The 15,562-nt window shown below is 35.6% G+C and overlaps 2 protein-coding genes and 1 long non-coding RNA gene across 3 annotated transcripts; 2 read left to right on the top strand and 1 right to left on the bottom strand.

Moving 5' to 3' along the window:
* Positions 1 to 822: 822 nt before the first annotated feature.
* On the bottom strand, positions 823 to 2,820 carry LOC135746812 (uncharacterized). The gene is made up of 5 exons (XR_010531630.2): positions 2,382 to 2,820; positions 1,933 to 2,035; positions 1,707 to 1,792; positions 1,511 to 1,626; positions 823 to 1,372 (listed from the first exon to the last, which is right to left on the bottom strand). It is a non-coding gene; the product is annotated as an uncharacterized lncRNA (long non-coding RNA).
* A 4,781-nt stretch (positions 2,821 to 7,601) lies between these two features.
* Positions 7,602 to 9,254, top strand: hmx1 (H6 family homeobox 1). The gene is made up of 2 exons (XM_065265536.1): positions 7,602 to 8,118; positions 8,656 to 9,254. The coding sequence occupies exons 1-2, from the start codon at positions 7,827 to 7,829 to the stop codon at positions 9,252 to 9,254; spliced, it is 891 nt and encodes a 296-aa protein (XP_065121608.1). The 5' UTR covers positions 7,602 to 7,826.
* Positions 9,255 to 9,674: 420 nt separating this feature from the next.
* hmx4 (H6 family homeobox 4) lies at positions 9,675 to 12,410 on the top strand. Its single transcript, XM_065295869.2, has 2 exons — positions 9,675 to 11,542; positions 11,684 to 12,410. Exons 1-2 carry the CDS (start codon positions 11,338 to 11,340, stop codon positions 12,187 to 12,189), a joined length of 711 nt encoding a protein of 236 aa, XP_065151941.1. The 5' UTR covers positions 9,675 to 11,337; the 3' UTR covers positions 12,190 to 12,410.
* The last annotated feature ends 3,152 nt before the right edge of the window (positions 12,411 to 15,562 follow it).

The following is a 15,562-nucleotide window of genomic DNA, read 5'->3' as shown; positions in this document are numbered from 1 at the left end:
CATAAACAAGAGCAATGACTTACCATGAGTAACATCCCTCGAGCACACAATTCCTAATACATGACCTCTTCTCAATGAATCACAAAAGAAAGTGCATCCAACTAAAAATAAATGCAGATGGACACAGATAAATGCACCTCAAAAGGACTTTCAAAGAGATGAAAGATTAGAGCAGAATATGTTTAAAATCATAATTAATGACTTAAGACAAATACACTTCAATCTTTTTGAAATAAAGCGTGTTTTTTTTCTCAAGCCATACACTTTTCACTTTAACTAACTTAATGCAGACATGATTTCAAACTGATTGATCATTTCATCAAACACCATCATAAATATCCTGATAAGTGATTTATCTTATAATTCAATCCAATACAAAATGCTTTTTGGCTCAGGTTCTTCCTTGACTCTGGTTTAGAAAATTGCAAACTGATGCCGTACACAGCAAAATCACTGGTGTTAAAATAACACCCAGGGTGTCAAATTTAACACTGGAAAAGTGTGTATATGTGTCCACACTACACTGTGTTAATTTAGTCAAAAGTGTAGTGTTAATTTAACAACACTCATTATGTGTTAATTTAACACTCAATATTGTTAAATTTTACACTTTGTTCAACACTATTCATTGTTGTTTCCACACTACACTGGTGTTGGCACAGAAATACAGTGTTAAAAATTAACACTCCTAATTTAAGGTCAACACCAGTGTAATGTGAATTCAACAATGTTAAGTGTTAAAATACTGATTAATAGCCACTTTTGTTGCTAATGGGTTGTTTCTATAAAAGACAAATGACAATAAATATTGCAAAACCTCTTTTTATTAAAGTACATCACATTTAATATTTACATTGATACACACAACACTTTGCATTTAATACTGCTTATTTAAATACCTCAGCTACAATTAAAAAAACATAATACAGTATGGAATAATGAAAGTTATCTTATACCACAGCGCAGTGACATGAAAACCACTTATTATAAGGTCTTTAATATATCAAATGAGAGTTTAAAAAAAATTAGCCACCCTACTCAAAACTTGAACATTAAAATACACTGCAATTACCTTACTGGCAGGCAGAAATGCTTATCCTTCACAATACTAAAGATTTTTCCATAAGAAAACAGACATTTCAATTCAAAAGACGTTTCATTTTTCTTAAATACGTTCCAACCTGGTATTTAGTTCTGTAGTTGTTTTACTCATGATGTAGTGGAAGGCTGCATCAGTGGTCTTCATCATGGAGGGAACGGCTTTTTGGTCCAGAATGATGCAAAGATTCTGGATGCAACTTCTGTTCCCAACGCAGTGCAGGCAGGGCTGTGCTGATCCATCCACCTCAAAGCATGGATTGATGCTCATCACCTAAGTGTTTTAAAAGAGTGTATTTGATGAATGTATTTGATGTGTATTTATGAACTTGTATGCATTTACATGGGGTGAACAATTCAAGCAAACTAACTGCTGAATAAATAACTAGAACAAAATACTAAAAAAACTTACACAGCACAATCAGTAGCTTCAGTTGCACATTGACCCTCTTTCTTCTTTCTTCCTTTCACAAATGAAAGGCAAGAGGTGAATGAGCCAGGGAAGAGCTGCCACATCATTGTCCCGTCCTAGCAAAACAGAATTTAAACACCATGAGTATACAGTTAAACTTTAAAACCGTAAAAGTAGCAAACCCGTGTACACTTACCATATTTAAACTCCTGTTGACCAGACAGAGGGTCATCCATATTGTTGTATGTTGGCTATTTTGCAATACATCACCTCAGCATATTTCTGCAGATTTTCAAAGACAAAAAGAGTCAAGAAAATACCAAAAAGGGTGCAGTTTTAACCGTTATTTGAATCAAAATCATCGCAGTATAATAAATCATGTTAGAGACAGTGTACAGTACAAATGTACTGCGTGTACTCACATAACTAGTTGGTAAGCTCTTATCCTCCAAACTGGGTTAAGGAATAACAGTCCTAGAATTCATGAGTATGCCATATTCAAATACTGTATAGTCTGGTAGGGTCCTATCACAAAAATGACAATAAAGACTCTGAAAACTCAACATTCTTTTTAGATTAAAAACAACACTCAAGACAATATGAATCTTCATTTATACATTTTCAAAATAGTAATCAATTTGATTGCTATTTAATATGACATCAATAGCAAAACGATGTATGAGAAGATAATATATTTTTATTAAAGTTGGCAGCAGGTCATGTGAGTTTCTTTCCAGATTAATAATAATAATAATAATAATAATAATAATAATAATAATAATATGTACAAAACTACATATACTAAAAAGATTGGTTAACTGTTCAGTTATGTCAAATAAAATGATTTATATGTATAAATATATAAACTTACCTTCTGTAATGAATTTATACAAGTATTAGCAGTCGTTTCTCATTGGAAGTCATCCATGTCAGGTCTTTAATAAACTGCCCTAAAAACAGCATCTCTTCTGAATGATTTGAAGCACTCAGTGTGAACTTTCACCAAACTAGCATCTATAATGACAGAAAAAAACAAATGTTCGCCATACACGGTTTACACTTTCGTATGTATTTGCCATTTGCATCTGTCTGACATCTAGCGCCACGAAAAGCTTACAACACACAATGCATCCAATCTGTGCATACAAGTGATGATATATTGTGAGGTTTTGGTCAAATTAATTGTTGGTTTGGCGATATTTCCCCTGTTTGCATACATCTTAGAAAAACACATGACGATGCGGTTGCGGTTTTCTCCGCCTTTTTCAGTAATTTGAATAATTAACCGATATCAGTGCACTCACGTGCATGTAAACGACCTCGTTAACTCACGGTATCTGATTACCTTATAATGAGCATCATATGGTGAATAAACGAGCTTTCATTTAACTTAATTTCATACCTTCAATTTGTAGTGCATGTCGCGTTTTATCATGGTTCAATCGTTCATATCTCCTGTTAATATTATCCTTCTTGGTTTTAAACTTTTAGCTAGCAGTTTAACTTTATACTAAACTAACAAGGGAACAACGTAACACGGTAGCTCTGATTAAACTGAACCAAATAACAAACAAAGGGGAAATAAAATGGGAAAAATATCTTATTTAGGTTTTTTGGCATATGGCTGCATAGAGTCAGACAGAGAAATAACAGTTTAATTTAGCTAAACCATGTGAATATTATGAGACTGATTTACCTGATCTCTTCAGTCCTCCTGTGAAAGAAAATGGCGGTAAAATCCCTGACAGGATATGTTTAGTGGAGGCGTGGCTTGATTTACACCGCTCAGAGTGAAATCTGATAACACCCTTGTTTTACACTGACACTGTCGTGAATATAACACTGGCCTAGCAATGGCAGTGTTATTTTATTACCAGATAGTGTTAAAACAGCATCAACACTGTGTATTTAACACCATCCCTGAAAATTTAACACTGGTGATTTTGCTGTGTATTAGCCACAGAGGCAAGTCAATAACACGGGCTGCAGCAAAACTTCAGCCTTGCCTCCGCCCATACATCAAGTCCAATTTCACGGTGGAGACTCAATCTTGATCCAGACCGCAGAGACCACGAGGGCATTCGAGCTGACCGCACCACTAAAGAGCGAAGGCGGATACCTTGACCTTAAATGTGTCTGATGTCAATGCAGAGTTTAATGGGTCAAACGAAGGGTCTCTGCAAAATAAGCATAGCAGTGTAAGCCTGGATCAAGCTACTGTCTCTATGGAAAACAGCTAAATTGTACTAATGATCGTACAAAAGTTAAGTCCGACTAAACTTCTGGCTGCACACAAACACATTTAGTATAATGCAACATTATTTTACTTACAGTGTACTTCCTTTACTTACTCAACAAAGTATTAGCCTATAGTAACTATATACGAAATTAAGTTTAGTGTTAAGTTCAAGTCTGGTCTCTATACAGTATATACATTACATAAACATGTAGGCATTTTGCAGATGTTTTTTTCCCAAAGTATATAGCGAATCATCTTAGGGAAGCAATAATATGAGAAGTGCTACAAAGTTACTTTTTGCTTACAAAATTCCAATGTTTCAGAGAGACACAACCTGTTTAGGGAGAGAGAAAAGTTTTTTTGTATACATATTAGTTTTTTGTTTTTGTATTCACATATACATATGTTATCAAGGCTGTAAAATACACACATGCTGTACCTATACCTTCTTTAAAAAAAGGAAACAAAACATCATTTCTGAAGTGCAATAATTGGGTTTCAAATATTTGCAGCGTTTTAAATACTCAACAAGCGCTATGGCTTTAAAGTGCAGCTCCTTTGATGGTTGGTGGTAAGGCATCCAGTGCATTGTAATACATGTAAAGGCCATTGTAGGTTTGTGTTGAACCAAGACAGAAACTTAACTGGCTTTATTCCTTTGAGCTGGCGTCTAAAGGTCTGTGCAGGAATGTTAACCACAGTTAATGCTACCAATAGAAGCCGGTTCATGATTTATTACAGAGGTTGCATTATTCGGGGCTGGTGAACACACACACACCTCATGCCACAAGGTTGCACTGAGAAACCCAACAGCCTAGGTTGTGTTACTTACTAGTTTTCTTTTAGCACTCTTCTTTTGGAGGAATGTTTGAAACACATTCTATTCAAAATGATAAATGGGTGTGTTCCCATGATGAAAATATGCAACTTATTGGAAAGGGAATCACTGTAAAAAAAAATGCAGCATGACATAAAAACAACTTTTAAGTTTTGACTTAATAACAGGTTCACATACTGGAAAGATTTATACTTTGACTGCACTAAATGTTGCTTTGGATAAAATCCTCTATGCATAAATGTAATGTACAATGACTATGAGCCAAGAATGCCACTGGGTGACAGGTTGAGAAAGAATCAACTTGGACTGGGTCATTCACTGATCTGTCTTTTAATACTCTTTTCAGAAAGTACTATATGCCCCTGAAGCTGAGCTATCACGGCACCCAACACAAGGATCTTAACAAACAGAGGAGGCTGAGATCAAGGAATATTATATCTCTCTTTCTCTTCTAACTTGATTGTGATCTTTTAGCTTGTTTTTGTGTCATCCAGATGGGAAATTTTTTTATGATAGTTTTGCTGTTAGACACATTGGAGAATACCGACATCATCAACAGAATACAAATGGTGGAGGGATGAATTCATATGAATAAAAAGAAATTTGAGATATAGAGCAAGAGAAAAAGGGCAGAGGGTAGTTAAGTAAATGGAAGAGAAACAATTGTTGAGAGAGAGAAAGAGAGAGAGAGAGAGAGAGAATTAATAGTCTAAATAGTGGTCAGCAGTGTGAAAAGGCCATGCCAGTCTGGATAAGGATCAGTGGGGTTACATGCCCATAAGGCCAGGGGTTTTCTTTCCACATATACAGGGGGTCGAATTGGGTGCCATATCAAAGAGAGTGCTGGAGTAATATGAGCTAAATAATCTCTGCACTCTCTTCACTCTTCGTTTAATGTTTGTATTCTATACATTTGAAAAAGAGAAAGTTAAGCACAGTCAAGCCAAAAGTCAAGACAAACCTTATTCAATGGATTAGTTGTGATTTGAAAAAATGTCAACAGAGAACATGAGACATTTTTTATTTGACAACATACTGTTAACTCATCATTGTAAGATTTTTTTAAACTTAATCATATAATAATAACAGTACATACCCCAGGCTGCCTGGAAGAATGTCACCTGGCACAAATCTCTATCCTTCCTTACAAACATTGAAACAGCACTGCTGCTTAGCATACATTAAATTTTTTTAAATAACAACTTTAATATTAAGACCAAAATGTATGATAAAGAAAGAAAGGAAGAAACGCCTTTACAAAGCAAGAAAATGACGGAGAAGGTCGTTGTCATTTAGCCTACTCTACAACTGTAAAATAAATAACAACTCCGTGGTTGCAAAAAAGGCTTTAATAATCTACTGTTAACTATTGCTACAAACCCATATCTATACATTTATGACAGAAATCGAATTTATACAGACCTTAGGAAAAATTAAATAACAATTTTTAAACATCATCGTGTCTTTGAATGGAACATTTGGGCTTCCGCGATTTAAAGCAAAAATTTTAACCTAAAAGGAAACGAATTCAGGCTCGCATCGCTTCCGTTGATATTTGTAACTATTCGAGAATACACCTCCACATTTTTGTCTTAAACCCTTAAAAAAACTGCATAACAGACTGCGAGCAAGCGTGTATATTTATTTTATATGGTTATTTTTATATATTTATAAACAAAAAATCAACACATTCAAAAACTTTAAAAAAGAATAGAACAACAACAACAACAAGAAAGCAGGTGATATGTTTATATATTTTTTCCAAATAGACCTACAGAAATCAACTTTCGTTGTTGTCTTTTTAATTTAATCTTGATAATTTTGTTAATTTATGTTTAATAGCTTTACAATTTAGTGATGTTTTTTTTTTTTGAGAAATTAAAACAAATCATGGGTAAAAATTATGAGAAAGATCGAAATTTTGAGCTATTTATCATCATAAATGATCACAGATAGAAGTAAGAGTTTTAAGGTCAAAATTATATGCCATTTACAGAGAATAACCATCATATCTTTATAATATGATCCAGCAAATTAGTAAGCTACATTAAAAGTAAATGAGAAAAAAACAGATGATAAATTGTATTATTTAGTATTTTACTAAAATAATGTATACTGTCTAACAGTAGTTTAAATAAACTAAAATGTTATTTTATTCAAAAACATTAAAAAGTAATATGCAAACTTAAAGTGGAAATACACTTGTTAAGGGTCTATTTCTACTTTTCTATCTCCTAAAATTAATTTAATTGGTGTAACATAATGCATATGTACTTTATTTTAACTGCATGTTAACATATGATGAACTTCCAGAAAAAAACTTTTCTTAAATGTAAGCTAGTTTAATTTGGAGAATTTAACGGTCCTTGATATTAATAGTTCGTGGATCTAAAAGTGCAATTTGTAAACTTTAAATAAGTTCTGTTTCGTTCTATTTGCGCGCTTAGGACAAACGCATAGGAATGAATAAAAAACTGAATCATTTTAAAAAATATATACATAATAAAGTTACAACGTTGGATGTGATCGCCCAATTAGGCCAGGACATATTTATTGCGATGTATACGCTCGAAAACATATTTCAAAATGAGTTTCATGGGTCAATTACGGCATGCTATTAAGGCTTACCTAAACAGTTTGTTATTAGACCATGAGTTCCAACTAAATCCAGGATGTTTTTGTGAATATAAATATTAATTATAGTATTCCACTTTTTTAAACGCATTAACCAATACAATAGTTTCTGGGACACTCCAGAAAGGACTATCTCATTGGTTGTGATCAGTGTGCTTTAACGTCGCTGTGATGTAGCGACCCATCCGACCAATAGACGATGCAGCATCCGATTCTAGGAGATCCCCAGCTGACGCGATGCGCGGAACCACTATTTGTATTTTTTCTCCCTAATTAACCCAAATAAAGCCTTCAGTGACAGGGGTTTCACCGACCCCGAGGCACGATCAGAAGCGAAAGCGCATGGAGGCCGGTAATACCCTTTCATGAGTAATCCCATTTGCTATTGTGACCGTCCAATAGCAGAATACTGTCGGCTTGTGAACCATTTCACTTGACTTGGATTTTACTATAGAGCTCCGCTTCTCGCAATGCTGGCGCAGTAGATCCACGACGGATTTTATCAAGCTAAAGAGATGGTTGAGCGGGGAAACCACGAAGGAAAGGATTTGTTACGTTTTGCGTAAAATAATTATCGAATAGTTGTTGTCGTTTTGGCACCAGAAATGCATGACAAAAACATACAACGGCATACTTCAGCCACATCGAGGGGCTCGTCGTTTTTTATTGAGAATTTACTTGGCTGTTGCAGGACAGAGCCATCTGTCAGTGCCATAAAGGATAAAGATGGCGTTAAGAAAGAGCCGTTTCTCGTGGGCAGCACGAAAGCGCATCGGAAAGAAATATGCAGTCAAGAATCTAACACAGGCATGGAGGCAGAGGTGTGTCGGAGGGCACAGTCACCTCTGGAGTGGTATGGACGAGAAACCAACTTAAATGCAGCAGAACGACCAAAAAGTAAGTTGATGGAAAAATCGACATGTTCATATTTAAAATAATGTCACAGTTTAGTGAAAAGTAACAAACTTATGTGATTTGAATAAATAGCTCTTAAGACCTCACCAGCTCACATAAGTCGAGTTTTGTAGGACAAGACTGCCAGAAATTATCATGAATTGTCCAAATTAAACTATAGTATACAGTAATAGTAAATGAGTAATAATCTACAGAAGTAATAATGTCGTTAGTCGGTCCACATAAGCAAAAAGCATAAAAAGAACAAATCAGCTATCTTAGAGCATCCGAGTGGCAATAACAACTCTTCTTATTAACGTTAACTTATTAACTCAATTGGCAATTGGTTTGTCTGATTAGTTAACCGGGTAAAGCTGCTATGAAGAGGGTGTTGGCTGTGTAAAAACACACGTTATAGCTCACAAAAAGGAATAAGGGCCTCGATGGTAGAGAACGGATAGACTGCTTGTTTTGCATGGCCACATGGAAACAATGAGTTATGCATTTTTTTAAACGCTTATAATTTCAATTATTACTCAGGTCAAGGATTGCAAACGTGCAGTTCCAGTAAAAATTGCCAGTTGGTCCCCAGCGACAGGGATACCCCCGTGGCCTCCGAGGTTTCTGATGGGACTTTGGACAGAAAAACGCATGGGTGTGTGGATGAGGAAAGTGAAGAAGCACAACTCTTCGATGCACGTTCAGGTGCCGACAATTCCGAGTTCTGCACAGCCCGAAAGAAAAAGACACGGACGGTGTTCAGCAGAAGTCAAGTCTTCCAACTGGAGTCAACTTTTGACATGAAGAGATACCTGAGCAGCTCTGAGCGCGCAGGTCTTGCGGCATCCCTGCACCTGACCGAGACGCAGGTGAAAATCTGGTTCCAAAACCGACGAAATAAATGGAAACGACAACTGGCCGCAGATTTCGAGGCTGCTAACTTTAACCACAGCTCCCAACGGATTGTACGGGTTCCCATCTTGTACCACGATAAAACTACACCTGTGTCGACGATCAGTTTTAACGTGTCCCAAGTCTCTCCACCAATCATGGGCTTCTCGAATTCCGTCAACTATCCACTGACATCCTTTGCGCATTCAATGAATTTGCTGACATCGCAAATGACAGGACTGGTCTGACTTTAATACTAGTGAATTGCACAGATACTGACAATCGGCCTACAGTGGACCAGTGAAATAACTTTGAGTGGTGCAATAACTGAAAAACAAGACTGCTTGAAATGCAGTCTTGATTTTTTGCCGCATCCAAAGAAAACACGGATACAACAGATAAAAAGAAGAACTTTGTTAATTGTCACTGTCAAAATGATACACTTTTCCTTGCATGGTCACCCTCGCCTATTTGTACACAGAACAACACTTGCTTTGTGAAAATATATTTTTATTCAGAAATACGAATTAAAAGGTTTTTCACTTTTTCACATGATTACTTTGAATAGATAATAAAAGAATCACATAAATCCAAGTTTTAATTTCTACCATGAATGGGGTTTCTATGCTATCCAATATGCAAAATGAACAACAGACTGTTGTCAACAGTCATTCATATACGTTGCATATCTAGATGTTGTCCTGATTACTTTTTTACTGTATTTCCTGAAGAGTAAGTATGAATAACTATTACCAAATACATAGTACAGTTCATCCATATTATTGCTCATTTACCAAGAAACACGTATTAAAACGGCTATTCAAAATTAAAATAGCCCTATGCAGTATTTACTCAATTTAAATTTAAACAGTGTAAATATTTCTGGATTTTCAAAGAATGTTACACAGATTTACATATCTCATATTCAGATCGAAAAGTCAGCCTATACGATTAAAGGAAATAGTAGATAACATTAAACATATGTGACCCGGCCTGTAAATACCCAGCTAAAGTCATCTTTGTGATTTACTTTTTTCTACACAAAAACATCTCACGTCTGTAAAATACAACCTTGATATTTTTAATATTGACTGAAACCATGTCAAAGAAAAATCAATGAAATCAATAAATGAAATCAAACGTTGATGCTTTTAAGATCATAATTAGATTATGAGACTTTAACCTGGATTAAACAGAGTGACATATTTTATAATTTTGAGGAAATAAATCATAGCATTCTCCAAATTATATCGTTATTAACACATAGTTTACGGAACTTTTTCTTGTAGTTTGATTTAAATAATCTAAAATCTTTTATGTTGAAAATTCTAATCTTACAAGAATGCATTAATTTGCATTGATTTGCAATGTTACATAAATCACATTGTAACATATAACGCTGTTTTCAATATGCCGAGAAGTGGGCCTTATTCACATATTATTAAATGCCACTTCCTATAATGTGTTTTATAAAAACGTTATATATAAAACGATTGTAATTATAAAACGAATGAACTTACATAATGCATTGCGCCAAATATCTTAAAATAATATCATTCAGAAGGAATGCATATAGGCCTAACCATAAAAGTGAAAATAATAAAACAATAAAAAAATATTGCAGTAGCTATACTCAAAGACTTAATGTTTAGTACCAGGTGGATTGAATTCGCAACAAAATTCTGATTTTACCTAAACCTTAAACAACAATTGTAATTTTAATGAAATTCGCCATGCCGTCAGTAAGAATTAATTGTAAACCACAGTTAGGTGTAAGCTTTTACTAAATAAATATACGGTTATTAAATTATTCGGGGGGAAAAATGGGCATACAAATAAACTGTATGACACAGCTATACTGTAATTACATTTTTTATTCCATTTTAATGTCATTTCACAGCCTGCATGCGCTGCACATTGACCTTTCTTTCATCCCAAATCAACACCTCATGAGTGTCATCGCGTGAGCTAGAGCAGTCACAGAAACAAAAAAATCTCGCACTGAAACCCGAAATCGTTGTCCTTTTCATAACAACTCCCATTAAAAAAGTGAGCAGTGTAGTTCATAAGTTAAAAGTATGTGTGCCAGATGTCTGGATAGGTCTAAGCTTTAGCACCCACCCACTTCTGTCATTGGCCGCCGTGCTCTCTCATTCTCGTGACCAATAAACGATGGGGAATCGTGTTCTTCCGGTCAGTGGGCTAACAATCTGGGCAAACGCAGCAGCACTGAGCATCGTGGAGCGATGGTGCTTGGAGAATCGAGACGTTAGTTTATGAAACGGCAAAATAGAGATAAGGCAAGATAGGAACCCGCATCCAACGAAGAATATGAGCAAAGAGGACGGGTCATGTCGACCCGCTTCTTTGAAGTTCACCATTGACAATATCCTCAGCTCCAAGCCGAGTAGCAGAAACTTTGACAGCTGTCATTCAAAAACATCGCTTGTAGTCTGTCGGGATGGCTGTCTGCATCACCCGGGAGAAAGTGTGGATCTACGGAAGGAAACATCAGATGCAAGATTACATGTCACTGGTAAGATGTTGCTTTTACTTTTGGTTGCCGAGTACGCAGAGTTGTTGATTGAGCATGCCCAATCGTTTAACAGATATTAACATTGTATCTGTAGTGTAGTAATTGCTGAATGAATATCAATAGCATCTACCTGATTTTCAGATAAAGACAACAGGGATAGCAGCGTGGACGAGCTCAAAACGGTTGACTTGCGCCACGAGAGTACGGACAGCTGCGACGACGCGCAACAGAAGAACAACGCTAAGAAGAGTAAATTGATGTCGAAAAAGAAAACGCGCACTATATTTTCAAAAAGACAGATTTTCCAGCTGGAGTCTACGTTTGACATGAAACGCTATCTAAGTAGCGCGGAGCGCGCGTGCCTGGCGAACTCCTTGCAGCTCACAGAGACTCAAGTCAAAATCTGGTTTCAGAACCGGCGGAATAAATTAAAACGGCAACTGTCAACCGAACTGGAGGGACCGAATAGCGAATTCGCCGATATCGGAAAGACGGTACCTCTCCCAGCTATATATAAAGAGAATAATCTGCTTGGAAGATGCATGCTTCCAATGCCCCTGCCAGTCGTGTATCCTGGAGGTAGCGCGCCTTACTTTTATTTCTCAAATGCCAGCAAGTATTTCAGCCTGTTTGATGGAGATATATGACTAACACGGGGACAGTTTTTATAGCTCCTGGCCAACTCACATTTTAATAGCCATTATCAATCTAATGCCCGGTTTCACAGACAATAAGGCTTTAGGCTAGTGCCAAACTAAAATGCATGTTTGAGCTGCCATAACTGAAAAGAACTTCTCCTGACATATCATAAATATGTCAGTGTCATTGTTTTGTCTCAAAAATTAAATATGCACACCAGTGGTGATTTTTTTAAAATAATGCATAGACATGGCCTAAGCTAAGCCTCTTCTGTAAAACCGGACCTAAATGTTTTTACTGAGAACATTGTTCAGCTATGGACAGGGAATAAGCTGGCCTACATTTCTATGCAAAACTGAATTTATTTATTGTACGCTGTAAACATTTAATTAAAAAATACACCTAGCATAATGCTATCCAGCTCTGTAGTGCATACTGGCAGAAATGCCAATGGCATTTATATAACACAAATTGTTTACTGTTTACATTATTATTGTTATTATTATTATTATTACATACACATCTTCGCCAAAGACTGTTTATAGATGCATGCATTTGAATTTGCCTCTATTTTTTATGAGCGCAATTAAAACATTTAATTGAATGTATTGGTTATTTTACATTTAACGCATGTTTTTTATGTTTATTCCTTTAACATTTTATTTTGTTGTAATACATTGAAAGCATAACGGCCGATCGAAGTACTACGATTATTAACATCTTTTATCGAGTGTCATTAAATATCTCGTTTCACACTTGCTTTAAAAAAAACTTTTGTGTCCTGACTTTTTACCTTGGTAAATTTGTACATTTTTGTTAAAGAAAGTTGTAGTTTCTAGTAAGGTGTTGGTTGTGAATTAATCCAAACTAGGTCAGTCTCAGTGAGGCTGATTAAACACGTGAGTCTTATTAGCAACGTTACGGGCGCTTGCAAGAATTATGTATGGCAGGCTAACAAAATCTCACTGCAAAACAAAAAAAATAATAATAATTACCATGGCCTAATGCCCTATCATCCTCGGACTAAATTTCAGGTTTAGTGCCCTGTATTCTGGTTCAAGGATGAATTAGAAAAGACAATTAAAAACTCAAACTTGTAAAACTGCGAAATATGATTAGAAAAATATGTCAGTAAAATGTCAGTAGGCCTACCTAAATGATAAACTCACGATAAATGATAACAGACCTGTTTTTTGTTTGTTTGTCAATATAGCTTCGTTACAAAATACTGCATCAACTAAAATGTTTCATAATATAATGGTAAACTTTGCATGAGTTATTTAACAAGTTTGGAGTATAATTTTACATATGTTTGCGAGAAATAAAACTGTAAAAAAAAATGTTTTAATGATGATTATTTGGGTCTGAAAGTGACGTGATTTTGTCATTAAGGAATTGCTCAATTTCCTATTTCCACTGAGGTTATGTTAGGCCACGGTACAGTTTCCAGGGACTGAAACCTAATGAGGCGTCTGTTGTCATTTGGGTTCAGCTCCTCAAATCTGCCATTCACAGATTCTTGACCTAAATTAATCCTTTCAGCCGTCGGGTTGAAAACCTAACAAATGGGTCAATGCATTGAGGTAAAATAGCCTATCTTGCGATTATTCGACACGCATCATCTCTGTCAATATGCCAGTATGGTAGAAATAACAAACCATCCAACATTGAGAATAATAAATACAGAAGGTTAAAAAAAAAGCTCGAAATTTGTTTTGGACGACACTAGAAAATCGTGGTTTTGTACTACACTGACCAGATAACGGCAACATTAAAATTAACAATAATTAGTAAACAATACTAAAACTGCTGGAGGATAATCAGTACACGAATAGATCATTAAAAATTTCTTTTTTTTTTATTTAACTAAAAGGATTAGCCAATCAAATCACTTTGTGAAACAAATATGTCACCTGAATACAGGACCAAGTTATTCTGAAAATTGTAAAATATAACGTTAAATAGGTATAAAGAATAGTCTATTAAGCATTCTCTTTCTGTTGAAATAATTGTTTGTAAAAATAATTTTTAAACCCCACAGCAACATCACTGCAATTATAAATGCAATGATAAAAAAAACTTAAAAGCGCATTTTCTTATTACACCATTATGCCTTAGTTTGTGATTTTTTCATCTTCTGCATATTTTATTCTTTTTGTATTGCATAAATTTTACCCAACAACAGTGTAAAGCACCACTGCTTTTGTTTAAACAAATAATTTTAAAATAGTTTATTTGAATTCGTTAATTAGTATAAACTAGTTAAAATTAGTTTTTGTTTCATTTAGGTAAAATAAAACTAATTAGTTAATAATGTGTGGACACAATAACTTGCTTATGTTGGTAAATATTTATTGTTCTCTGTAAAATATTTGGTGCCAAAGTAGTGATGCTGCACACTTTCCTAAAGTTTCATTTTTTAAGCTGATTTAGGTATGCGTCAGGAAGGGACTAAGATTGGCTCTGAGGTGGCAAGCTAATCACTGTGATTTCAATATTGGATACCTAACTCCATCCTATCTATCACAACAATGCTGCCCATTAACGCATGGGATCTGTTAATGGTCTAGTGTCTGCTTATATTAGTAAGCGGGAGGGGGTGAGCAGACTTCCTGTCTCTATGTGAGAGAGAGATGTCTCAAAACAGGGAGAACACCTTCTGTCGTCCTGCACTTTGCTCCAAAACCACAAGGTTCAAATGACCTTCCACCCCTCCACTTTATATCCTTGCCCTCTCTCCACACCCCCTATACATTTCTACCAGTCCCATGGCCAAAAGGAGAAAAATCCATTAAAACCAAGACGTGATCAAAGAAACCACAACACAAACATGCCATATGTACAGATTGAGAGGTATCGATGACTACAGTGGGTTATGGATCTCCGTGCTATAGCATTGACTGATGGCACTGTTAACAGAATAAAATAAAACAGGTTTCAAGTTTTACAGGCCTGGCTTTGTTTTTGTTCACGTTTTTCAGAATTTCAATGAACCTCTTTGTTTTACACATCATTTTACAATATGCAATACAATAAGAGGCAGTTCTATGCAAACTTTTAAAAAGGGATTGACACGGTGTCAATTGTAATTTTTTTCTTCCATGATAAACAAACAGATCCTATTTTCTATGAGGATGAAAATGGCAGGAACTCAAGACTTGATCTGCTTTTCTGCCATACAAGTGATGCCCATACAAGTGTTTTTTATTATCATGCAACTTTCCTGTCAGCCATATACAGTATGCAAGTGTGTCAGTGTCTGTGTAAAGGTGTGTGTGCAATAGCGAGTGCGTCAGGGTGTTTGGGTCCTGGAGATAGCATCACCTAAAGTGGCCTCCTGTTGGCCGCCAGAGACTCTCATATTTCCAAGTGCTCTGATGC

This window comes from Paramisgurnus dabryanus, chromosome 4, assembly GCF_030506205.2.
Source record: "Paramisgurnus dabryanus chromosome 4, PD_genome_1.1, whole genome shotgun sequence".
In the NCBI taxonomy this organism is placed as follows: Eukaryota; Metazoa; Chordata; class Actinopteri; order Cypriniformes; family Cobitidae; genus Paramisgurnus; species Paramisgurnus dabryanus.
This window is presented reverse-complemented; position numbering and strand designations above follow the sequence as displayed.